General features: G+C 42.0%; 1 protein-coding gene across 8 annotated transcripts in view; it reads right to left on the reverse strand.

The window, feature by feature from the left end:
- The window catches only part of cspg5a (chondroitin sulfate proteoglycan 5a), a 63,515-nt gene that overhangs the window by 19,332 nt on the left and 17,797 nt on the right, over positions 1–26,386 (reverse strand). For all 8 annotated transcript variants that reach the window (XM_036558245.1, XM_036558243.1, XM_036558249.1 and 5 more), the window contains exons 2-3: positions 24,488–25,370; positions 4,780–4,968 (exon numbers count right to left, since the gene is read on the reverse strand). In XM_036558245.1, the coding sequence (XP_036414138.1) occupies positions 4,780–4,968; positions 24,488–25,370 (1,072 nt within the window). The remainder of the gene's footprint in view (positions 1–4,779; positions 4,969–24,487; positions 25,371–26,386) is intronic.

Here is a 26,386-nt window from a genome sequence, read left to right on the forward strand (position 1 = left end):
GACTTTGAGACCCGGCCCATCCAGACTGGTACTGATAGATTTGAAACCCAAACTCGTGACTTTGAGACCCGGCCCAATCCAGACTGGTACTGATAGATTTGAAACCCAAACTCATGACTTTGAGACCCGGTCCAATCCAGACTGGTACTGATAGATTTGAAACCCAAACTCGTGACTTTGAGACCCGGCCCAATCCAGACTGGTACTGATAGATTTGAAACCCAAACTCATGACTTTGAGACCCGGCCCAATCCAGACTGGTACTGATAGATTTGAAACCCAAACTCATGACTTTGAGACCTGGCCCAATCCAGACTGGTACTGATAGATTTGAAACCCAAACTCGTGACTTTGAGACCCGGGCCAATCCAGACTGGTACTGCTAAGTTTGAAACCCAAACCTGTGACTTTGAGACCCAGTCCAGTGAGGCCAGACTGGTACTGATAAATTCAAAACCCGAACTTGTGACTTTGAGACCCGGGCCAATGAGGCCAGACTGGTGCTGCTACATTTGAAACCTGAAAATGTGACTTTGCGACCCGCCCAGTCATGCAGGACCAGTACTGAGAAATTTGAAACCAGTACCCACTTTCATGAGTTAACAGAGATGGATGATCACACTTTACTGAAGTCCTTTTAGGAAAGTCTGTTCACTCTGCGACTATTTCAGCCATAAAAGACCAGACTCCTCTCTCTGAACGGACTGTTGACTGTGTTTTTATGTTTTCATGCAGACAGAGATCTTTATAAAGCAGTGCTTATGTGGATGGGAGTTTTGTTAAAAAATGAAGGAGGAAACTCCCGTTTTCAAAAATACCCGTGTGGACTACGCCTGAGTCAGTTATAATGTGTTCTCAGCTCTGACCAGTTCAGTATAGTGACCAGTCTTAAAGGCACAGTAAGAAAAACAGCCTGTTTAACTGCGAGGACTGAAGAGAGGCCGGAAAGCGATGATGTAGGGATGTAATACAGCGAGCAGCTCTAATCTCAGCTGTTTCAGACAGACGGGTTAAGACGGAGATGTTTATGGTCAGTGCTGAAGGGCTTTCAGTGTTTCTGTGCCAGCAGTGATTTTGTTTCAGTTTTTATTTGATTTTGCTTTTTTTAATAAGCTCTGTAGGTGATGTTCCTCACAGTGTGTTCCCTCCTGCACTTCTCTCACTGCTCTAGAACCCTCTCTCTCTCACACTCTCTCTCTCTCGCCTTAATATCTGCCCACTCGTCTTCTCGTCTCTCAGCTCATAGCGACTGCAATTACATCCAGCAGATGGAGGAGTGGGCGGCATATATTCACCAAACTCCATCTACACAGATTCTGTCTCTCTCTCTCTCTCTCTCTCTCTCTCTCTCTCTCTCTCTCTCTCTCCATCTATCTGCTCTTTTTCTCTGCTCTCTTTCTCTTCCCCTTTTCATCCACTGTTCCCTCTCCTCTGCACTTCTTCACCATCATCTTCCTCCTTTGTAGAGAGCAGTGGAGTGTGTGTGTGTCTGTGTCTGTGTGTGTGTGTGTGTGTGTGTGTGTGTGTGTGTGTAGGGGGAGCGGGTTGATTTAAACACACACACACACACACTCCACTGCTCTCTCAGCAGTAAGTAGGTCACCCCAACATGCACACACACACACACACACACACACACTCACACGCTGGCCTACTTTCAGCTGGAGCTGCTGTGACATCATCTGTTTCAGTTGTGTTAGCGCTGTATGCTAACCTTTAGCACACTGTCCACCTCACACACACACACACACCAGAGGTCTACATGGGTATGAAATCTGAAGTGATCCGACTCTGACCCACCTGACTCAGCCCAACTGGTACTGCTAAATTTGAAACCTCAGAATGTAACGTTGAGACTCAGCCTGATCGGGCCGGACCGGTACTGATAAAATTGAACCTTAACATGTGACTTTGAGACCCGGTCCAATGAGGCCAGACTGGAACTGATAGATTTGAAACCTGAAAACGTGAGTCCAGGCTGGTATTAATGAATTTGAAACCCAAACCCATGAGTTTGAGACCGGGCCTGATTGTGCCAGACTGGTACTGAAACATTTGAAACCCAAAAATGTAACTTTGAGAACCAGTCCAATCCAGACAGGTACTGCTGAATTTGAAACCTGTACCCGTGACTTTGAGACTGGGCCAGATTGTTCTGGACTGGTGCAGCTACATTTGAAACCTGAAAATGTGACTTTGTGACCCGCCCAGTCATGCCGGACCAGTACTGAGAAATCTGAAACCAGTACCCACTTGCATGAGTTAACAGAGATGGATGATCACAGATGGTTTTACTGAAGTCCTTTTTTAGGAAAGTCTGTTCACTTGGCGGCCATCTTTGTAAGGTCGCCGGGCAGTTATTTCAGACATACAAGATCGGACTCCTCTCTCTCTGAACTGGGAGAGACCAAAATACCCTAAACTGTCAAATTACTATTTCAAAAACACAAAAAAATCTGACAAAAGCCTCAGAAACAGTTTGTAGCGTTTGGCTCAGGAATAATACATACATACATACATACATCATCTAAACCACTTATCCTTCTGGGTCGCGGAGGGGCGCTGGAGCCTATCCCAGCTGTCATTGGGCGGAAGTCGCCAGTCCATCGCAGGGCAGACAGACAGACATATACAATCACACTCACACCTAGGGGCAATTTTAGCACGTCCAATCAGCCTGACTGCATGTTTTTGGACTGTGGGAGGAAACCGGAGTACCCGGAGGAAACCCACACAGACACGGGGAGAACAGGCAAACTCCACACAGAAATGACCCTGGTTGTTCTGGAGCTTCATCAGCTCCTCCAACTCCAGAGTTATTCTGGACGTAGCTATAGATGTTATAGCTTTACTAGAGAAAGAGAGAGTGTGTCTATCTACGACATCAAAAATCACTCATCAAGAAACAAATTTGAGCCCGACTGAACCCATGAAAGATCGTCCCAATTCTGACCTGAAACTATTTTATTTTCAGGCTTCGTCAGGCTCAGCGAGGGCAGCAGATCTCTAACCCATCAAACCTCTAACCATCCAACAATATCAAACACTGCTTTCGAGCTCTGTCTGCTGAGGTTTTGTCCTTTATTTCTTTTGTTTTCTCTCCATCATCATAACTGTTCATGCCAAGAGCTTTTCTAATCTTCATTCACTCCCTCTTTTAATTTCCTCTCCTCTATCTGCTCATCTTATTCCCTCACTGACGCTGCTGTTGACTCTCTATCAGCGCCGAGGTTCACAAAGACGTCGTGTCTGGCATGATGTCACAGCTTATCAGTGTTCAACGGCATTTAACAATACATACTGGATACAGAACTGTATCGCACTGTATCGTACAATCGGAGCCTCTCAAATCAATACGCACAGGTAGCGGCCAACACATTCAACAGACTGGAGCAAATAAAGCACTCGGTTTAATGCTGATTATATTGCACTGGGTGGGCGATACGGCAAACATATTATTGTGATACTTCAAGACATTTTCATGATACACTATTTCGTATTGTAACAAAACCTTGTATCTCCAAAATGGTAACTTTACTGGAGAAGGAAGAAACATACTTTACTTTTAATGTAACTCAATGGAGCCAGACTTTTTTTCCAAGTCATTTTGGGCCGTTTCATTACAACAAGTATTTTCAAATTATGTCAAAAACTGAAAAATGACAAAGATGAAGATACGAGGCAGCAATATACATCACAATATTTGTTTTCTCCGAGATTTACTAAGTTGAAACAGACAAAATAGAACCTGTAGTACCTCATTTAGAAACTACTACTATAAAAAAAATAAATAAAATAATAATAATAATAATTATAATAATAATATAATAATAATAATAATAATAATAATCTTTCAATCACAATGACTTTTCTTCAGTGTTTTACCAACTGCACTGCACTAAATCCAATTAAACAGGCCTAATTTTCAAAGAAGCGTCTGTGTTCTTTAAGAACTGACGATATCCGCGATATGCTCAGAAAAGCGTATTGTGACAATTTATCACGGTAACAATAACGTATCATCATACTGCCCACCCCTATATTGCATAAAAACCAGAGCAGGTAGTGAAAGCACAATCCTTATAATACACAACTGAAACATCTCTGAATCTGAGTGTTTAATGTTATTGCGCTGAGAGGTTAAAGGTATGGAAATGTGTATATGGCGTATAGTTGGTAGCCGTGCTGTAAAGATCGCATCATCAGGCCTGTTTGAAATGAAAAAGCAGTCAGAAACAGCTGCACACCCACACAGCCAGTGATGGACATTACGGCTCTTTTCAGTGAGTCTCGTCTCAGATCCTCCACAGTTAGCTTAGTTAACGACAGAGGTGGGCGATAAGGCAAAAACGTAATATCAAGAAGTTTTCATGAGACGTGATATTTCACAATGTTTCATTTTTCTGACATCTGATAAGCTGGAACCAGACACTAGTGGTGTAGTAGACAGTAGCAGTGCCACGTAGTATTAAAAGTAATGTCAAAAACTATGAATACAATGACATCTCACACACAGCAGCATGAAATCTGATTATATAGGACTCTTTTAACACAGCGCTGGTTCTCAGGCTCTCCTGATTGCTGTTGTACTGAATGAAGGCGTTGCGGAATCAATTATGTAAATTGTTACATTCCTATTAAGGACCTTTATAAAACATCTATATATAAAAAAAATTATATATGAAAATAAATAAATAAATAAATAAATTGACTGGTACTGTACCTATACCATGCCCCCCACCCCCTTTCTCTGGGCCCCCCTGCAGGCCGGAGGCTCACCTGCGTTTGCGCAGTTTGTTGTTCTCGGTCTTGAGCACGTGTAGTTTCTTGGCGAAGCAGACGATGATCATGAAGAGCAGCAGGACGGTCAGGGCTGAAGCTCCGATCGCGATACACATCACCTGGAACTCCGTGATGACCGACTCGCAGCGCGCTCCTTTGTGCCACACGTAGTCCTGGATGTTACACCTGAGAGCAGAATAAATAACAGGTACAGGACAGAAAAGTTTAAAGGTCTGTATGGGGGTCCACACTTTAACACTTCACTGACACAACTACAGAACCTACAGATTAGTTTCACAGTAGATACTAAATAATGCATAAAAAATTCATAGTAGATACTGAATAATTCACAGTAGATTAAGTTCCAACTGTGTACATTTTTTTTTTTTAATTACATAATTAAGTGGTTAAGATGTAATCAGAGTGGTTCAGAGTTGTTCAGAGCGGTTTGGTGTGAAACGCTCTGTTCTAGATAAACTTACAGAGTCAGAATTGTTCACAGTGGTGGTGATAGGAACCAGACGTCCACCTCTAAAAGCTCCCTCACAGAAAGTTCCTACATGAAATGGTTATGAATTCACTGCCTGATGACTGAGACACTGTTTTATGATAGTTTAGAGAACTTAAACTCCATTCATGGTGGAGGGATACATGCAGGGCGCTGTGAGGCAAAATAGTCCCCAAAGAAAACTGATTATTTCAGATTTTCCACTATTTTCCATCATCAACATTCCATATAAACTCAGAAGACTCGTGTAGGTTCACTGGTGGTTCTGGATAGTAAATAAAATGTCTATATTTGTGTTGTAGTCATGGCGACCCCTGGTTCCTATCACCACCACTGTAAAGACATCTGAACCATTTCACACCAAACCACTCTGAATCTCTCTGTTTACACCTCACACACGGAATTTGGAAAAATTGGTGGAATTTCTTTTTAAATTGTTTTTTTCTAGTAAAAAGATATGTATTTGTACCTTTTCATAACCTAATGTTTTAAAACAGAACTACAAAATAAAAAGCCTGGGTTAAATTGTAAATGATGCAGATCCAGACATTCTGGGCTATTGAGTTCTGGAGGATGATGCTGGATCAGTTATGGATGATGACAGATATTCAATAAGGAAACAACTGACAGCCAGCAAAAAAGCAACAACACAGAACTGGTATAAGATTGAACCTCCTTCTATGGTTTTTAAACACCTCAGTGTCACTGCTGGACTGAGAATAGTCCACCAACCAAAAATATCCAGCCAACAGCGTCCTGTGGGCAGCGTCCTGTGACCACTGATGAAGGACTAGAGGATGACCAACACAAACTGTGCAGCAGCAGATGAGCTATCGTCTCTGACTTTACATCTACAAGGTGGACCGACAAGGTAGGAGTGTCTAATAGAGTGGACAGTGAGTGGACACAGTGTTAAAAAACTCCAGCAGCACTGCTGTGTCTGATCCACTCGTACCAGCACAACACACACTAACACACCACCACCACGTCAGTGTTACTGCAGTGCTGAGAATGACCCACCACCCAAATAGTACCTGCTCTGTGAGGGTCCATGGGGGTCCTGACCACTGAAGAACAGGGTAAAAGGGGGTTAACAAAGTATCAGAGAAACAGATGGACTACAGTCTGTAACTGTAGAACTACAAAGTGCACCTATGTAGTAAGTGGAGCTGATAAAATGGACAATGAGCGTAGAAACAAGGAGGTGGTCAGAATGTTATGTCTGATCAGTGTATTTATGTACATTTTGGAAAAATATCAAAAAACCTTTAAGTTTAAAAGAAAAATATAAACAAACCAAAAGCCCGGAGATGCAACAGGGCCTGGGGAGTCAATCCAACTTTTAATGGAATATGTTACAGTTATGTTCCCTGACTGAAGGTAGTGAAGGAACCTGGAGACAGTTTAGTACCTTTTTTCAGAGAGTGTAGCAGTTAGATTGAAATTAGAGGTACTAAACCTCTGAAATGAAGGTGTTAATAGTGAGTCTGTGCTGCAGTAACAGTCTCTACTCTTCTGGGAAGGGTTCTAGATGTTGGAACATTGCTGTGAGGACTTGACTGAGCATTAGTGAGGTCAGGTACTGATGTTGGATGGTCAGTTCTGGATCACTCCAACTCATCCCAAAGGTCCTGGATGGAGCTCCATCACTCCAGAGAACACAGCTCCACTGCTCCACAGCCCAATGCTGGGGGGCTTTATACCCCTCTAGCCCACACTGGGCATTGGGCATGGAGACCTTGCTCCAGAGCATCTCATTCTACTGGTTAGTGCTTTTCTATGGAGGTTAAAGCTGTGTCAGCAATGGGTGACCCTAAAGTAGCTGGATTCTGGATACTTTTGCACTATAATTAAAAAGAAAACATGGATTTTTAATTGTTGGGCTCTAAATTTGATCACTAGGAGATGCATATTGATTACTGATTTGGAATTATACAGAAAGATATATTGTGATAATACTATTGGCCATATTACCCAGTGCTACACTAAACTGTGGCTCACCCCCAGCCTCCTCGGACCCTCGGGACGCTCAGCAGATGCTTCAAAAGCGGCAGTTTAGTTCCTCTCCGACTGGCCAAAACTGCGCTTTGATTCCACACATGCTCTCTGGTGCCACCTGCATTATTCATGAGCTCCGAGCTCGTCCTCCGCCAAGGGCGAGTTAAAATTCACCGCTTTCAGCGTTTATTCCCACATCCGGGTCATAGCGTGTCTTTCACCTCCGGATTTCTTTCTTCTTCCCCTCCCATCGTTCTTTTAACCGGAATGTTCTTTATCTTTCAGCCAAATTCTACTGTCTTTTATTCAGTCTTGGGTTATTACACTTACAGCACCACGGATCCTGACAAAAACAGGAAAGAGGCCGCACATCTCCCCCGTTTAGGAAGAACCGCCGTGGATACGTCTGTCTTTTAGCACTGTTTTCCTCTCCATTAAGCACCATGAACAGTCAAAGAACCCTTTGCATGATTAAACGGTTCTCTGCATGGTAAAATGGTTCTTCAGATTGATGGAGAATGTGTTGTATACAGTTCTGTGGAGCACCAATAACTCGTATTGTTACAATGTCAAACTTGTAACAATAGCAGAACCCTTTTTATTGCTATATAGAACCATACACAACACATTCTCCATCAATCTGAAGAACGATTTCACCAAATGGCCCTTTGTTTGTTTATACAGAACCACTGTCTTTACTAAAGAAATCTTGAAGAACCGTCTTTAAGAGTGTATCCTATTCTGATCTTGTATACAAGCCTTACATCATAACAGCAGAACCCTATTTGTTGCTATCTAGAACCCTTTTCAAAAAGGCTTTATTTAAAAGCATGCACAACACATGCTCCATCAATCTAAAGAACCATTTCAGCATGTAGAGAACCATTTAAGCATGCAAATGGCTCTTTGAGTGTTTATGGTTCTATATTTACAAAAGAACCCTTGAAGAACCATCTTTTTTAAGAGTGTAGCAACCAAACAAACGTAAATAGTCCTCTGATGAGGTCTCCACTCTTCAAATCTGCTGACATTTTGGTTTCAACACAGCTAAAGGCTGCGCGATGACGCTCTGAAGATCTCGCAACCAAAAAAGGCTCGAAAAAATATTAGAGTTTATATCTGGGCTTCGTCACCACGGAGACAAACAAGCTCCGGCTTTCTCTCCATGTGAGACTCTCCCTCTATCTCTCCATCTGTAACATTCAGAGAGAGAGAGAGAGAGAGAGAGAGAGAGACACAGAGAAAGAGAGAAAGAGAGAGAGACACAGAGAGAGAGAGAGAGAGAGAGAGAGAGAGAGAGAGAGAGAGAGAGAGAGAGAGGGGGAGGGAGAGAGAGAGAGAGAGACAGAGAGAGACACAGAGAGAGAGAGACAGAGAGAGAGAGAGACTCCCTCTCTGTGTTAAGTGCCAGATCACTAATGAGGCCTCAGTCTGTGGTAATTTGGCTGTATCAGAAGCATAAAGGCAAACACTACACTCAGATATAAAGGTACTAGACTGGCACTGGGTCAGTTCCCCTCTTGTCACTGGGGTGGGACCCTCAAGGCTCCATCTCAGTACCTTTAGTCAGGGAACATAACTGAACCATAATCCACTGAAATGATATGTTCTAAGCTGTACTGACTCCACACACCCCGTCTCGTCTCCAGGCTTTTATTTTACTGTTCTGTTTAAAACATTCGGTTATGAAAAGGAACAAATACAAACTTTTCACCTGGAAAAACTTATTTAAGGTTCACAATCAGACCTTAAAACCACTGTAGAACCTTTGAGGGAACATTTACACTGTTTGTACCTTGATGAACGAAAAATGTACCTGAACAGAACCTTTATTTCTAACAGTATGGGGGTCGTCAGGATTTGAAAATTCATAATTCAGTTAGCAGCACAGAAAGCTGAGCTTTTAGCGTCCTGATCTGACTCACTAGCTATCAGACCATACAATATGCTATATTATAAAACAGATAGCTCCGTTCCTAAAATCTGATAATCTGAGCCGCATTTGAAGCCGTTGTAAAATCCACAATCCACACTCTGTACTCCCTAAATAGTGTTCTAGCTATGAAAGTTTAGAAATTCTAGCCTCTACAGCCAAACAGTGCATCATTTATCAAGTGTGGATGAGTCTGAGTCCCAAATGACTCTTGATTGGGCTGCAGGATCCAGTATTTAAACTCCTACGTAGTGCACTATGTAGGGAGCAGGGAGCCGTTTGAGATTCAGCCCCAGTGTGAGAAGAGGGCGCTGCTGGGTTGGTGCTAAATAAGACTCGCGGTGGGGATGTGATGACCAAATAGTATGTATAGAGTGAAAGTTTCTGCATTAAGCAGTGCTGCAGTGGACAACGATGGGTGACCAAACGTTCTTCTTCTCATTCAGCGGTCCATGGTTGCTTGGCAACAAGACTGTACTCTAAAGGAACTACATTTCTTGGTGGAATATTTGTTGATGTAGATTATTATTAACAATAAAAAAAATATTTTCTGAAAAATTGCGTATTTTATCATAGTTTGTGTTGGCCGCCGTTTTATAAAAGCAATAAGCCGCTTGAGGCTGTGCGTTAAAGTGATTTTAGGCACAGCGCGAAGTCATTTGATGCAATATGACATATTATGATAGAAAATAATACAGTATAATTCAATAAGATTCAGCACAATGTTACAATTCATTTATAATCAACATTAAATCACAGCCCTTTTTAGTGTGTGTGTGTGTGTGTGTGTGTGTGTGTGTGTGTTAAACAACTCAATCCAGAAAAGAAAAAGAAAAAGAACACATCATGAATCTCTCACTCTCAAATGTATTCACTCTTTCTCTCTAAAGGTTTACACCCCCACACACACACCCTTTACACACACACACACACACACACACACAGATGAATGTGAATGTATGTAATGAAAGGAGGTTTCAGTCGACATGAGGAGGGGCAGTTTAACCTCTTTACAAAACAGCATCTGTGGAGGAACGTGTGTGTGTGTACATGTCTTGCTATCCTTGTGAGGACTACATGTCCTCACAATGACAGGACAACATGGCATTTTTGCAATGGCCTCTCTTTAATGTGTTGTTTTCACCACAATTTACATTTTGTCTTGTTGAAAACCAGCAGAACTGCCTTTTGCCTGCTGAGGTTAGGTTTAGGTTTAGGTGCAAGTGCAGTATTATTTGTCTATGGAAAGTGGAGTATTATTTGTCTATGGGAGTCCTCACAAGGCATGTAAAACAAACGTGCGTGTGTGTGTGTGTGTGGGGGTGTGAGAGTGTGTGTGTATTGCAGGAGTTGGCACGATGCCATAGAGGGCATTCACTCCTGGGAGAGAGCGAGAGAGAGAGAGAGACACACACACACACAGAGAGAGAGAGAGAAGTGACAGGCCTGCTGATGAGAACACATTCAAATTCATCCTTACAGTCTCTCTCTCTCTCTCTCTCTCTCTCTGTTCAGTGTTTTTATTTCTCTCCTTCTCTGTATTCCTCCCTCACTCACACCGAGTGCATCACTCCGTTCTGCTGTTCTGGAATAAAGGAATAACTTCTCTCTCTCTCTCTCAGTGCAGTTCTGACTCACTGAGCCTCCAGACTGAATATCACTTCATTTAGCAGACGCTTTGTAATCCAGGGCCAGTGAGTCCAGTAAGTCCAGTGAGGTGTTCTGTTTTATATGCATGTTATTGGGCTAGATCTCAAAATACTAATACTTTAGTACCAAACTAAAATGCTACAACCTGATAGCCCTGAATATCAGATTTCAACACCCGAGCAGTCAGTGGCTGTATTCACACGCAAAGACTTCCTCCAATCTGATTGAATTCCTTCCAATTACAGATTAAGACTGAGGTGTTTACATCTCACTCTGCTCAGTGAGCATATAAACTCCTCAGTCTTAATCTCTAATTGCTATTGAAATACTCTACCCGCTGTGCTACAGGGATACTTTACTATGAACATCAAATACCCTCTGCAGGCTCCGCCCACAAATGTGCTCTTCTCTGCTACTGTTGTGAGGCTGGACAAGCTTTACAGAAGGCTTAAAAAAATCCAATTGAGCCTGGTGAGTGGTTCTGTACAACGCATTAATTGTTCGTGATGTAATAAAATGTTTGAGTTACTAAAGCTGGGTTTCCAGTTTAAAATGCTGCTGCACTGTGTTGTTGTAGCTAATCAGAATCAGGCAGGAATAGAAATGACAGCTAACGTTATCACCATGCTAACATTAGCTTGACAGCAGAGCTACTGTAATGGTGGCACCATTCTCTGATATTCAGAATAAATCTGCTGTTTCTCATTAGGATGAAATGAATTTTACCAGCGTTCTGTAAAGCATGTCCGACCTTGTGGGCGGAGCCTGGATAGGACAGGTGAGTTTCTAATATTTCAAAACAATCCAGAGCGCAAGATGAGCAAAATTAGTGAGCTAAAGCAGCTGAGATTAGCTGTGAGTGTTGATTAATAAAGTGCTGTAAAACTGCTGAGAAGTTTCTTCTTCTTGTCCTTTCGAGAGGATGAAGCGGTCACTCTGAGCAGCTGCAGGGCAGAGTGGGTTGAGCTGAGTCTGAGCCAATAACCTTGCCGAAGACAGGGCCGGTCAGGGCTGGAGGCTGGACAGATGGTCCAGCTGAGGCTGTGAGGCTGTGAGTGTGAACAGAGTGTAGAGGTGGATGTCCAACTCCACTCAGCAGTGGCTGAGGCAGACGCAGTGATGGCACGTCATTCCATCACACACACATCTCTCTCTCTCTCTGTCTCACCACTCTACGGCCCAGTCACTGCTCTATGGCCCAGTCATTGCTCTCCTGCCCCATTCACCACTCTACTGTCCCAGTCATCGCTCTAGTGCCCCAGTCATTGCTCTACTGCCCAGTCATCGCTCTACTGTCCAGTCATCGCCCTATTGTCCCAGTCACCACTCTACTGCCCAGTCACCACTCTACTGGCCAATCACCGCTCTATTGCCCCAGTCATCACTCTACTGCCTAGTTACCACTCTACTGCCCCAGTCATCACTCTACTGCCCAGTCACTGCTCTACGGCCCAGTCATTGTTCTCCTGCCACAATCACCACTCTACTGTCCCAGTCATCGCTCTAGTGGCCCAGTCACCACTCTACTGCCCAGTCACCACTCTACTGTCCCAGTCATCACTCTAGTGCCCCAGTCACCACTCTACTGCCCAGTCACCACTCAACTGCCCCAGTCACCACTCTACTGCCCCAGTCATCACTCTACTGCCCAGTCACTGCTCTATGGCCCAGTCACTACTCTACTGCCCCAATCACCACTCTACTGTCCCAGTCATCACTCTACTGCCCAGTCATCGCTCTACTGTCCCAGTCATCGCTCTACTGTCCAGTCACCACTCTACTGCCCCAGTCATCGCTCTACTGCCCCAATCATCACTTTACTTCCCCAATCACCACTCTGCGGTCTCAATCATTGCTCTACTGCCCCAATCATCGCTCTACTGTCCCAGTCATCACTCTACTGCCCAGTCACCACTCTACTGCCCCAATCACCATTCTCCCGCCCCAGTCATCGCTCTACTGCCCCAATCACCATTCTCCCGCCCCCGTCACCACTCTACTGCCTCAGTCACCACTCCACTGCCCCAATCACCATTCTACTGCCCATTCACCATCCTACTGCCCCAGTCACCACTTCACTGCCCCAATCACCATTCTACTGCCCATTCACCATCCTACTGCCCCAGTCACCACTCTACTGCCCCAATCACCACTCTACTGCCCTAGTCACCACTCTACTGCCCTAGTCACCACTCTACTGCCCCAATCACCACTCTACTGCCCTAGTCACCACTCTACTGCTCCAATCACCACTCTACTGCCCAGTCACCACTCTACTGCCCAGTCACCACTCTACTGTTCCAATCACCACTCTACTACTCCAATCACCACTCTACTGTCCAGTCACCACTCTACTGCCCCAATCATCACTCTACTGCCCAGTCACCACTCTACTGCCCAGTCACCACTCTACTGTTCCAGTCACCACTCTACTACCCCAGTCATCACTCTACTGCTCCAGTCACCACTCTACTGCCCCAGTCATCACTCCACTGCTCCAATCAGCTCTCTGTCCCAGTCATCATTCTACGGCCCCATTCACTGCTTTACTGAATCCATCTCCTATCTATAAAACCATTACCTCCTGTTTTGAGAGCTATGTTCGTATAGTGTTATAAGAGTGATCCTTTTTATCAGTGTAACATTAAAATTCACACTCAGTTAACTGCAAACACTAATTCTGCTGCATCTTTAACAATTAAATTAAAGTGTTCCACTCCAGTACACACTTCATTCAGCTCTTACAGCTCCATCAGGTCCTGCAGTGACCCCCCTGTGCTGGGGCAGGGTGATCCCCATATGGAGCGGATTGAGGCAGGATTAAAGGTCATCATTAATCGGACCCCACTGCGTCTGTCACAGCAGCGATCAATCTATCCACTGATCTGCTAAAGCCTGTTCACTAAAAGCACCAATCAGGCCTCGCTTACACTGGCTGACTGTGTTTGACACTGTAGTAACAGTGGCTCCTGAATTAAACCTGCAACATGCATGTCTACCTGATAGTAGAGGCATAAAACAGCTTTAACTGCTTCAGCTTTGAAATAAATTAATTATCTATAATATTTATAAATTTATAATTTATTAGGCTATTTTGTAAGAATACATGTAAGAATAAAAAGTAAGAATGGAAGTAAAAAGCTTGGTTTATTGTTTTTGTCTATATTTGCAGCTCCTCCAGCTACATTTGCATATTCAGTGTGTTTTTTAACAATAATTCTGAGTCACAGCAAAATAATCAAATCAAATTGTGGCAAAATTGGATCTTTCATGCACTGGGTTGATGAAACAATTGTAAGTGAATTAATTAGTTGTGAGATAAGAGCTGTGAGCTCTAGTATTGAAGAATTTCTATTGGAACTGTATTATTTTGTTATTTTGTATACTTATGTACAACCAAAATGATATTATTTCAGGTATTTTTCAAACAAACATTTTAATACAATTTAATACACGGTTATTTGTTTATATTAATGCTTTTGTCAAGTTATGAGGCTTGAGATATGATCTCCACTTTTAAAATATGATAAATTATGTTAGTTTTACGCAATCAATTATGTTCATATAAATTCTGTTCATATAAATTATGATGTTAATTTTATTAGAAACTCATTCTTGATGTTCTACAGCTCTATTCATCACGCTATACTATATATATAGTATTATAAATATATATATATATATATATATATATATATGTATATATATATATATATATATATATATATATATATATATATATATATAACATTTCTATGTTTTCTTTTTACAGCTTCATTTTTCTGAAAGCTGTAAAGTTGTTCAGGATGAGCAGATTACAATAATTTTACACATTTATCTGAAACCAGACTGGTTTTATTTTGCTGTAAACATTGATTCCGAACAGAGATGAATCGATACCACTGTTTTTCATTCCAATACTCGATCGTCAAGAATCTGCCGATACTGAGTGCTGATACCGATACTAACTCTGTCTAATCTAACTACTCGATAGCTGCCTATAAATCCTGATATTTATATCATTCTACACTCTTAAAAAAGATGGTTCTTTAAGGGTTCTTTAGTAAAGACAAGGGTTCTACATAGAACCATGAACACTCAAAGAACCATCCACATGCTTAAAAGTGTTCTCTGCATGGTGAAATGGTTCCTCAGATTGATGGAGAATGTGTTGTGTAGGGTTCTATATAGCACCACAACGGGTTCTTCTATTGCTACAAGCTTGACATCATAACAATAACAGAACCCTTTTTGGAGCTGTATGGAACCCTTTTCAAAAAAGTTCTATATAGAATAATTACTCTGGTATTGATGTGCTGCTGTTTTAGTTAAGCTACACCTACTGACGCACATGGATGGGCAATATGGAAAAATATGATCTAACAATACTTAAAGAAATTTTCATATCACAATATTATGAAACAGACAAAATACGCCTGTAGTGTCACTTTTAAAAACTAACTATGCTATAAAGGACTATGAATACAATGATTATTCTTCGTTTCACATACTGCGCTGCACTAGTAGTAGGTGGAAATTTACATCACAGTATGATCACAATTACTGAGGGGTTTGGTACATATCATGGTCTGGTGTATTTATGTATATTTTAAAAAAAAAGCCATTTTGGAGGCTTAAGGAAACCTGTTTTGTAGATTAACAATGACATAAATATTCTGGATGTCCCTTCACTTTTAACAAGAACTGAAATGACTCTAAAATATTTGGCAGCTGGCCAAACGAAGAGCACCACAGGCTAGTCTCCATGCTAAGGCTAACAGCTAACCCCAAGAGACTGGCTTTTCCTTCCACTCTCCTTTCCCTCTTAGCTCATTAACTCATTACAGTCTGATGTCACTCCTTTAATTATAAACTGGACTGACTGACCTCAGGCTGCAGCCACTACACAAGAGGTGAGGGTGATCTGACCTGTTTGTATGTCATGTTATCTGCATGAATTTGCATACCGGTATAACCGTAATGACAAAACGAACACCTTAAAAAGAATTTCAGCCTGTATAAAGGAAGAATCAGGATATCGCCCACCACTGAATCTAATGAAAGAGGGCTTATGCTCTTTTTGTAATGAAATGTGCAGTTTCAGAAAAAAGGATATCACAATATCAAAAATGATCATGATAATGATAAAATATTGTCATATTGGCCACTCATATGGTATCAGTATTCTCTACTGCTGATATGATACTGTGTTTAAGTGCCAGATGTATAATACACAGGGTTCTATGACTGAGAACAGCTGTGTAGGTACGAGTTACAGCAGTTTCAATGCAGTGACTGTCGTCCCTGAAACTGCTGGAACTTGTAATCGGCTGAATGTTGTAGAATGTACCCCAGTGCACACAAACGCTCTGGCTGGCCTGTTGTGTTCCTATGCTGGCAGGCAGCGCTGAGTGTGACTCACTCTCCTTCTTTCTCTCATTAAACTCCACATTTTTCCCTTTTGGTTGTTCCCAGACAGACGGTTTTGTTTTCCACTGATCTGCATGTCAATAGAACAGACTCAAAAGGAAACTGCACTCATTTCTACAGCATTTGAGGGTATTAGCGTTACCTTTCTCCCTCTGACAAAGAAGAACCTAAACTAGCACAACTACTGAAGAACACTCTTAAAATTAGAGGTGGGTTCTTGAGAGTGACACCTTAGAAGAACCACTTTTTGTTCCCCAAACTTTTCAACAAGTGGTTCTTTTAAAACAAAACACTTAGTAAAGTGTAAATACGATGTGTGAGTGTTCACACAATCTGAAGGTGCTATACCGATTAAGGAACCATACGCTCTTTAAAAAGTGTAGTTCTTCTAGGGTTCTTTACAAATGCGTTTGTTATATATAGATTCATCACAATACAAAGAACCATTTGAATTCTTCTCTATGATGGAAAACCTGAAGAACCTTCAAAGAAAATGGTTCTATATCACACCAAAAAGGGTTCCACTGGCACTATATAGACCTGTTCTGGCTAGGAGGGCCAAGAACCATTCAGGAACCTCTATTTTAAGAGTGGAACAGGACATCAGTGGACATAAAGGAGAGAGATAACTATAAACACACACTTTCTGCATTCACATTCTAATCAAATTGCTCTGCTGAACTGACCACTCTGTCCAGAATAGCCACTCCTGAATGAGCTCCTGTCCTGACCACAGCTGTGCCGAGCTCAAACTGACCCACTTTGAAAGGCCAGTGCTGCATGCGAGTCCACACAAGCTCCACAGCCACATCTGGATACAAAATAAGCCCGAACAGCTCTGTATGGAACCAATCAAGCCCCACCTACTGCACCGCCTGGCTGCTGAGTTTGTTTACATGTGCAGTTAGTGCATGTAATCTCCATAGAAAAGCACTGACCAATAGAACGGAGCCTATGGTCACCATGCCAAGTGTGGGCTAGAGGGGTATAAAGCCCCCCCAGCATTGGGCTGTGGAGCAGTGGAACTGTGTTCTCTGGAGTGATGGAGCTCCATCCAGTACCTTTGGGATGAGTTGATGTGAGCTAGACGCTGATCATACATTCTAAAACAGACGGTTCTAAAACAGGGTTCTTTAGTAAAGACAATGATGTTATAACCATGAGCACGCGAAGAACCATTTGCATGATTAAATGGTTGATTTTTGAAAATGGTCCTACATAGCACCAAAAAGGGTTCTGCTATTGTCACGATGCCAAGCTTGTAACAATAGTGGAACCCTTTCTGGTGCAATATAGAACTGTGGCATACGCCCATCCCCTGGGCCCCGATGACGGCCGCGAGAGTCAGCAAGAACAAACCAGCAGGAACGAACACTCAATTTGCGTGGTTCTTTGAGTAGTCTTTGAGGGTTCTGTTGGAGAATGTGTTGTTTATGCTTCTATTTGGAACCTTAAAAGGGTTATAGCACCAAAAAGAGCTCTGCTATAGTTACAATGTCCCACATGTAACAACAGAAGAGCCGTTTTCAGAAAGGTTCTGTAACCTCTTGAAACATGGTTCTTTGAGAGTTTATTAGTAAAGAAATTGACTCTATATAGAACCATGAGCACTCAAAGAATCATTTGCATGAATAATCTTTGATGACAGCCGTGAGAGCCAGCAGGAAGGCGGGGCCAGGGTATGGGCACATGCCACAAGAACCCTTTTCACAAAGGTTCTATATGTTTTTTTCCTATTTATTACAGTAATTTATTCCATTCTTCAACTCACCCCTCGGATCTGCATCACACCAGCACTCTTAATAAAGATGGTTCTTCTAGGGTACTTTAGTAAAGAAAATGATTCTGTATAGAACCATGAATACTCAAAGAACCATTTGCATGATTAAATAGTTGATTTTTTTTTAAAAAAAGGTCCTATGAAGCACCAAAAAGGGTTCTGCTATTGTTATGATGTCAAGCTTGTAACGATAGCGGAACCCTTTTTTGGTGCAATATAGAACTGTGGCATGTGCCCATCCCCTTCTATATTGCACCAAAAAAGGGTTCCGGTATCATTACAAGCTTGGCATCATAACAATAGCAGAACCCTTTTTGGTGCTTCATAGGACCATTTTTGAAAATCACAAAATTTTTCTCAAAGGTTCTATATAGAACCATGCACAACACATTCTCCATCAATCTGAAGAACCATTAAACCATGCAAAGAACTAATTAATCACACAAATTCTTGGAGTGTGGTTCTACATAGAACCATTGATTTCAGTAAAGAGCCCTTGAAGAACCTTCTTTTTTAAGAGTGTTGATATAATATTACTTAGTTCTGAAGTAACTTTAATAGCAGCGTAATTTTCACAGACACAGATAATTAATGTTGGCCTTAATGTCAGCCAGTCTATACACTGACTGAGCCCTTGTGTACATCCAGACACTGAGACAGGAAGGTGTAGACTGAGCCTTGATCGGACAGTAAACGGATCACTGTGATCCAATCAGAAAGGCTGGATTTTGATTCAAAGGGTAAAAGCTCTCCACTGTATATAGGTTAGGGCACTGGCATATTATCCAAACCCCAAAAATGAAAAACAAAACAAAGAACAAAACAAAGTCTAATCCGTCTCCAATCCAAGAGACGGATCATCGCCGGCGTAAGCAAACGGAAGCTCTTTAGCGCGTATATCACCATCAGGAGGTCAGGGTCACCATCCGGATCACCGCACGTGTCAGGCTGAGGGGGGAGAGAGGCAGATTTATCTCTATAGGAATCTCATTAAAGGCTGCAGGGTGGAGAAGAGGATGGGTAAGGGGGCGAAACCGTGACCCTGATCATAGATTTAGGAGCCGTTCCCAGACCTGGAGGCCCAGCGTACCATCCAGTTTACCTGCTCTAAAACGTCTGAAGGTCTTTGAGCACCGCAGATGAGTCAACCTGCCTACGTTAAGGAAATAGCTTGACAGAAATGCTAACCAAGTAGATATTAGCATGATTTAGCAGTGTTTATTGGTGGCTGTTAGCTTTTACTGAGTATTAGCAAAGTCATAACAAACTCAACAGAGTTTTTTTAATATTTTACCATGTGAACTTTATTGATTTCGGTAAATACATGCTAATTCCAAATGTGATGCCTACAAAACATTCCAGGGGTAAGCTAAGCCTGGGAGGTAACACCTGTTTTAGAACTTTCCACAGGTAAACAGGTGACATGATTGAGTATGAAAGGAGCATTGAAAGGCCCAGTCATTTATGAGCAAGGACGGGTCTAGGTTCACCACTTTGCCAAAACTGTGCGGGCGAATGGTCCAACATTCAAAAGGTCGAAAACCAATATTGAATGCCTGTGACTTTCGAGCCCTCGAAGATCACAACATGTTTCTGTGATGGATATCACCACATAGGCTTGGGAATACTTGAGATAACCCTTACCAGTAAATACAGTTTGTCGCTGCATCTACAAAAGCAAGTTAGGACTGTGCTATGCACAGTGGACGTCATATATCAACAACGTCCAGAAACGCTGCCAACTTCTCTGGGCTAAAGCTCATCTGAGATGGACTGATGCTCAGTGATGCCGTGTATAGTGGTCTGACAAGTCCACCTTTATGGACATAATCGTCATGTTCTCTGGGCCCTAAGAAGAAAAGGACCATCCAGATTGTTACCAGTGTAAAGTTCAAAAGCCAGAGTCTGTCATGGTGTGAGAGGTAACACCAGTGAAGTCACCATTACTGCTGAGCAGTACATATGCAGTTTGGAATGACTTATGCTGTCTTCTAGACAACGTCTTTATCAGAGATATGAAAATGCAGTATACAACAACGGAGGCCCTGGACCGATGAGCAGCTAACGTGTTCTTTTACGCAAGAATGGGGAAAAAATCCATTTTCACAACTACTACAACTGGTGTCTTCATTTCCCAAACAATTACTCAACGTTGTTTAGAGGAAACATGATGTAACACAGCGGTAAACATGCCCCTGTCCCAACTTTTTTGGAACATGTTGCAGACATCAAATTTAGAATAAGCTATAGAATAAGTTAAGTAGTTGAAACATTAAATATCTTGTTCTAGTATACAGGTTAAAAAGTATTTGCACATCATTGCTTTCTGTTTTTGTTTAAATCTTGTTACTGTCCTAAGATTTTTTGAAATGGTTTTGTATGTAAGTCTGTCCATTCGGTGGCCTTGGCTTCATCTCTGGGCAGTTCTTATAGTCACACAAGATCGATTATGAAAACAGTACTGATTGGACAGTTTTCAGTTGGGCGTTTAAAGATTTTAACCCCTTTGTTTCGAAGCAAAACCTAATGTTTAAATAAGAGCAGGGGAGAAAATGTGTTTTATAACATTTCATTACATTTTGTTACTAAAATACTTCAAGTATATCATCTTAAAAGCAAAATAAGAAATGAATTTAATTGAGTGAGAGAGTGGGGTTAGGATAACTTTCTGGTGAGTTTAAATACAACAAGGATGATGACTGTACTGAACAAAAATGAACTAAAATTGCTTTGTAGATTGTCCATAATTTTCTTTAACTCTAAATCTGGCTCTGACCCTAACCTTAACCTCAACCCAAAACCTAAACCCAACCCTCACCCTGGTCCTAGCCTTAACCCTGGTCCAAATCCTACCCCCAACCCCACCACTGTTTAGAATCAGCTGAGTTTAAACAGAGAGTTTGTTAACCATTTGAACATCTGTAGAGAATCTATAGGGGACTATAGTGCACTATCCAAGTGAGACTGAATTTGTTAACAAATGAAAGAAAAGGGCTTTTATGATCACAATAAATTCCCCCTTATTTACAGACTGTTTACATCTGTCCTCTAACCAGCTAGAAGATGCTCAGTGGTCTTCTACCTGTGACAGCAAAGACCTAGACTGTTGACATAAAACAGAAAAGTTCTCCAAGCTGGAAATCCGGCGTGAATCTGACTGCATACTTTCAGAAGTATGAGAGTTGCAGATTCTCCCCTCTCCAGAAATCCAGTTTGACAGTTTTAACACGTGCAACATGAACTCCAGGGTACAGCTGGAGGACACGTTCTCCCCCTTCCCTCCCCTAATTTCACCTAATCCTCACCCTGACGTGCTGAAATTCATAGCTCTTAGCCCAGTTTTAGGGGTTTATCCTCACCCGACCTCTTTACAGCAGTAATTGTTTGAGCCCCATGTCATATGACGGAGAGCTCCTTTCCTCATCAACAGTCTATAGACGAGCCGTTATTGTCATTATTATTACTGTAACTCAACCGTATCGGCTCGCTTGTTCCTTTTTATTACTTTTCTCTTGGAAACAGACAGGCTGTGTTCATGTTTTGCTGGAACTATGTAAACAAAACAGCCCTGCGTGCGTGTGGGTCACTTGCTTCAGGCCAAACAGCAGAACTCAACCCCTCTCTGGCAGCGAGGGAACGTTTCCTAATAAAGTTTCTCCATAAAGCATCCAGGAAAACATGTGGCTCTCTATTCTGTCCGTGACGACGGCGGTCTGCCCGCGTGCAAAGACCACAGTCTCCCACTCGTGACCACACGCAGCATGAAAAACATCTCTTTCTCTCTCCAAAACGACGTGTTCTAGCTCTGCTGACACACACCAGCATCTATCTTCTCAACTCTTTCGGTCCTAGCTGGGGAAGTGGGGGGTTCCCTCTTGGTGTTTCCCAGTGCATGTGGGCTTTTCTAAGCCACCTATAATCATTTTTACAGCATTTAAAAATGATATCGAGTTTCTATTCCACATCTGAACGACTAAATAAACACTTTCCTTGTTTTAGCTTTGGTTAGCTGGAACAGAGCCCGTTCTGTGGTGTGTGTGTGGCACATTTGGCCTGCTAACTATGCTATCTTTAGCTTAGCTACAGTCCCAAACACCACAGAACAGATTTATTTCTTCTGCCTGGCAGTCACTCGACTTCTGCTCTCTCAGACATTAGCTTTTGTCATCTACACTTGCTTCAGCAGAGCCAGTTAGTTAGAAACAAGCCTGTACTGCGGCGTGTGGCACGATTTGGGTCTGTAGCTGCTTGCTAAGCTAACATCACGTTAATTACAGGCCTTTCTGCCCCTTCAGCACCTGCTGCTCGACTTCACTCCCTCAGATTTGAATCATTATTGTCTAAACTTGTGCTTTAGCCAGAATCCAACATGTTTTGTGGTCAGTAGAGCTGTTATCATGGTAGCTAAGCTAATGCAGCTCCTCTCTCAGAGTTAGCAGCACTGTTTAACATGTATCAGTGGTTAAATATATGAAAAACTATCAACTCATTTATTTACTATTTCAAAATAATGCAGGATGAGATGCCACTTACGTCACTTATGATGTGAGTGACATAAGTGCCAGTAATACCATAATATTTAGAGGCACTTTAATATAAAACAAATAGATACTGCCCAACTCTAGAGCTCACTCAATTGTTTTAGCCCAACTTTTCAATTTTGGACAATTTTTTGATCTGTGACAAATCCCTCTGCAGATCAATCAGTGCTCATGCTCATCACGATCACTTGTTAAGTGTGAGTTTGGAGATTTGTGAGATTGTTTTGTTGCACAGACTGAACTGTGAATGATTGATTGATGGTGCTGCTGAGAGAAAGGAAACCGTAATGGTTAATGGTTAATTAGCCCTGATTAACCAAATGGGTCATTCTCCATTCGGAGTGGGAAACCATGTCACAAAGGTTTCAGGGCTTAAGAAGATACTTAAAATATCAGCCATAGCTCCAAAAGTCTGTATGTACATTTACACAGTTGACCTAAGATTAAATATAATTTTTCCCTTATGATTCTCAGATATTTCTTTTTTTTTATTCTGTTTCATAGTCGCTATGCATCTGTAAAACAGCTCATCACAAAACAAATTTTTAACCATTTTTAATATAAAACAATATTTTTAAGAGGTTTAACTTAAGAATTTGTATAAAACAGATTCATGTTTACATTTTATATCATTAACATTATACTACATTTAAAAAATATGTATTTTATTTTAAAAATTCATTTGTCACAGAGATTTTGGTCACTGGTGTTAACAGGACTCTTATTTTACATTTTAACTCAGTATTTTCAGCTCTATTAAACTGCTTCTTTGGGTCGAGGCTCATCAGAGAGGAAGCATCTCAAGGCATGAAAAGGCGAGTCACACTCGCTCACTATATTTCATTAATTTATTCATAATTTTGTTTATCAGGCAGCTCATAACTTCTGTGTGTCACCGGTGTTTTGTGCTTTAATGGCTGGGTAATTAAAATTTTGTCACAATAATGCCAAATATATAAAATTTATTACAGATTTTAAATAATTGCACAAAGTCACCTGATCAGCCAACGAGTCAGCCCATTTACAGAATCCTCAGTTTTAACCAGAATAAACTGGAGTCACCGTCACTGGTGTTACACCATATTCATACAACACCAGTGACTGTAAAATATGTTTGGAATTAAGCTTTTTACATATATGATAATAAGAGATTAAGATTATTTAGTTTTGGGATAAAAGAAAGAGATTTTTAAAAATATATCCACCTGAATTCCCACTCCAAATGGAGAATGACCCAAATAACAGTCGACAGCAGGGGTGTACTTAGGCCTTGGCTTTTATCATTAGGCTCAGGTCTTTTTAATGTGAAGTTAGCATTATAAAGAGAATTTCAAGAAAAATATTTTAAAAATATAACCAAAACTTCTCTCAACCCACATTCAGGTCTTCTTTAAGGTTCATCAGCACCTGTTTTCTAAGTTGCTGCCTGCAGCGTCCAGCTAGACAGTGAAGTTTTACCCATTTTTATAGCTCAAAACCACATCGACAAGTTAGCACCACTTTAAGACCTGGAGTGTGTCTGAGCGAGTTGTGTTTACAGAAAAGATTTCGGTGACTATTGACTTCTAGTGTTTGTTAGCAACGTTAGCCTCTCCAGTTCTAAACTAAAGAAGCAAAATTTGGACTCCAAACATGTTTCGGCCGACTGACTACAACTGGGGTTAAGTGGAAAACTGTGTACATTTGATAATAAATGATTCATTAGAATGGTACTAATGGAGCCCCACACAGTAAGATCTGATTTTGCTCTGATTTCATAAAGATTTCATAAACATTTCCAAGTGCAAAATCTTGTCTCGGGCTGAGCCAAGAGTCGATTATACAAATAGCCATAGGTTGCAGCCCTAGTGTGCACTTGGCCTTACCTGCAGAAGACTCCGATGCCATCCAGCACATAGCATTGGCCTCCATTGAAGCAGTAGCTGGGCAGCGTGTCGCACTGCGACCTGCAAGTGCCGTTAATGCGAACGTAGCCGAGCCGACAGTCAGCGCCGTTGCTGGAGATTCCTACACGAGGGCCTTCTTCCTTGGCGGGGTTGAAGGGGCTGGGGAAGCGAGGTCGGAAGGGTCTGGGTGGAGGCGTGGTGGTCAGTTCATCTTCATACGTCTCAGCAGTGGTGCTGTACTCGTCCGAGGGGGGAGACACGGTATCGTCGTACGGAGTGAGGTAGTCGTAGTTTCCTGGCATGGCCCAGGCAGTAGGGTCACGACCTTGAAACTCATGGGCAGACGGGGAAGGTGAGAAAAGCTCCTTGCGGGAGCCGATGTCAAATTTCACGGTCACGGGTTGGGAAGGGGGAACAGCGGGGGATTGGGTGGTCGGGGACTCCTGGCGGTCCAGGTCTACCACAGTGGTCTCCATGGTTACTTTCGGAACATGCCAAGATGACTCTGTGAAAACATGCGGCCTCAGTTCCTCCTCTTCCATGAAGTTGTCATGAGGCAGCAGATGGTCAGTTTCCGCTGAATCTTGGCTTATTTTTGGACTTCCCACGTCTACAGTTTCTGCAGTGGTCTCTTCAGGTGCGGAAGTGACCACCGGAAGTTCCTCTAATGGCTCACCACTGCCCTGCTCACCTCCATCTCTAGGCTTACGTCCAGCTCGGAGGTGGAGGAACATGTCGCCGACCGATTTGAAAGCTTCGGTCATTTCGTTCAGCTTCGCCTCTTCAACCTCTGCTGGCAGGGAGGTCCTATTCGTTGCACTTGCACTGGCTGGCTCAGTCCCGTTTCCCATCACTGAGTTAGCTGTAAAGAGAGGGAGCAAGTCAAAGTTAGTAGTTTTCAATGGCACAGCTTAATGTCGAAACTATCAACAGGCAGAATTATGCTGGCTTTAAGGTAAGCTAAGTCATATAACAATGTCAAGACCGTTCAGCTAACTAATTTAGCTTTTCTTATCTTGCAAAAAAAAACAGTCTGATTAATTAAGACTGTACAGTGCTTGTATTTGCAATTACAAGATAAAAATTAATGCACTTTTTACATTTGCCATCATTTATATTGTTTCATTAAAGTTTGCAAAAAGTTCTCATGTAAAAGATGACGAGTGCTCTTCAGTATATGTACTAGCTCTTAGCTCCAGAGTTAGCTAGCACTGGCTCATCCGAAGGGGCACCGTCCATCACTAAAAACTAGACAAACTTAAACTTATTGAACTTTATTGTCCAGCAGCTACACAAATTTCCTGGTCTGATTCATGTAACTGTGTTGTCCAGAATCCATTTGGCCAACTTTCATATTTTTGTCAACACTTATGTCTCTTTTCACACGTACTCATCCGTGTGCTTCTACATCCCAGATAGCAGCATATATCGGCCCGCTAGCTTAATAAGGTCGGCACCCCACTGACTGTTTGCCACTGCTGGTCCACCCTTGGACCACCCAGATTACTGTCCTGCATACAAGCTCAACTAGTTTTTAATCTCCTCAAACAGATTTTAAATGCACAGAGACTTTTATTTTGGAAAATAAACTTAGACAAATATTACAAACAACTGAGAGAAAGAAATAATGACTAGACCTGATCTAAAGTAATTTTATAGTAAATCTTGTTGCTGATGCTGAGCTGGATTAAATTAATTTACTAATCTAATTTACAAAGTATAACTAAAGAAATGAAGAAAGGAAAAATAAATAAATTGGACTGTAAATGGAAAATGAGCGATGATAAGTAGGATTTTGTCTAATACCACCAGTGGGCCGCCCAGAAAACACTGAGCAAAACGCCAGTGGACCACCAGCTCTGCCATCAGTGGGCCGAC

This window comes from Colossoma macropomum, unplaced genomic scaffold, assembly GCF_904425465.1.
Source record: "Colossoma macropomum unplaced genomic scaffold, Colossoma_macropomum, whole genome shotgun sequence".
In the NCBI taxonomy this organism is placed as follows: Eukaryota; Metazoa; Chordata; class Actinopteri; order Characiformes; family Serrasalmidae; genus Colossoma; species Colossoma macropomum.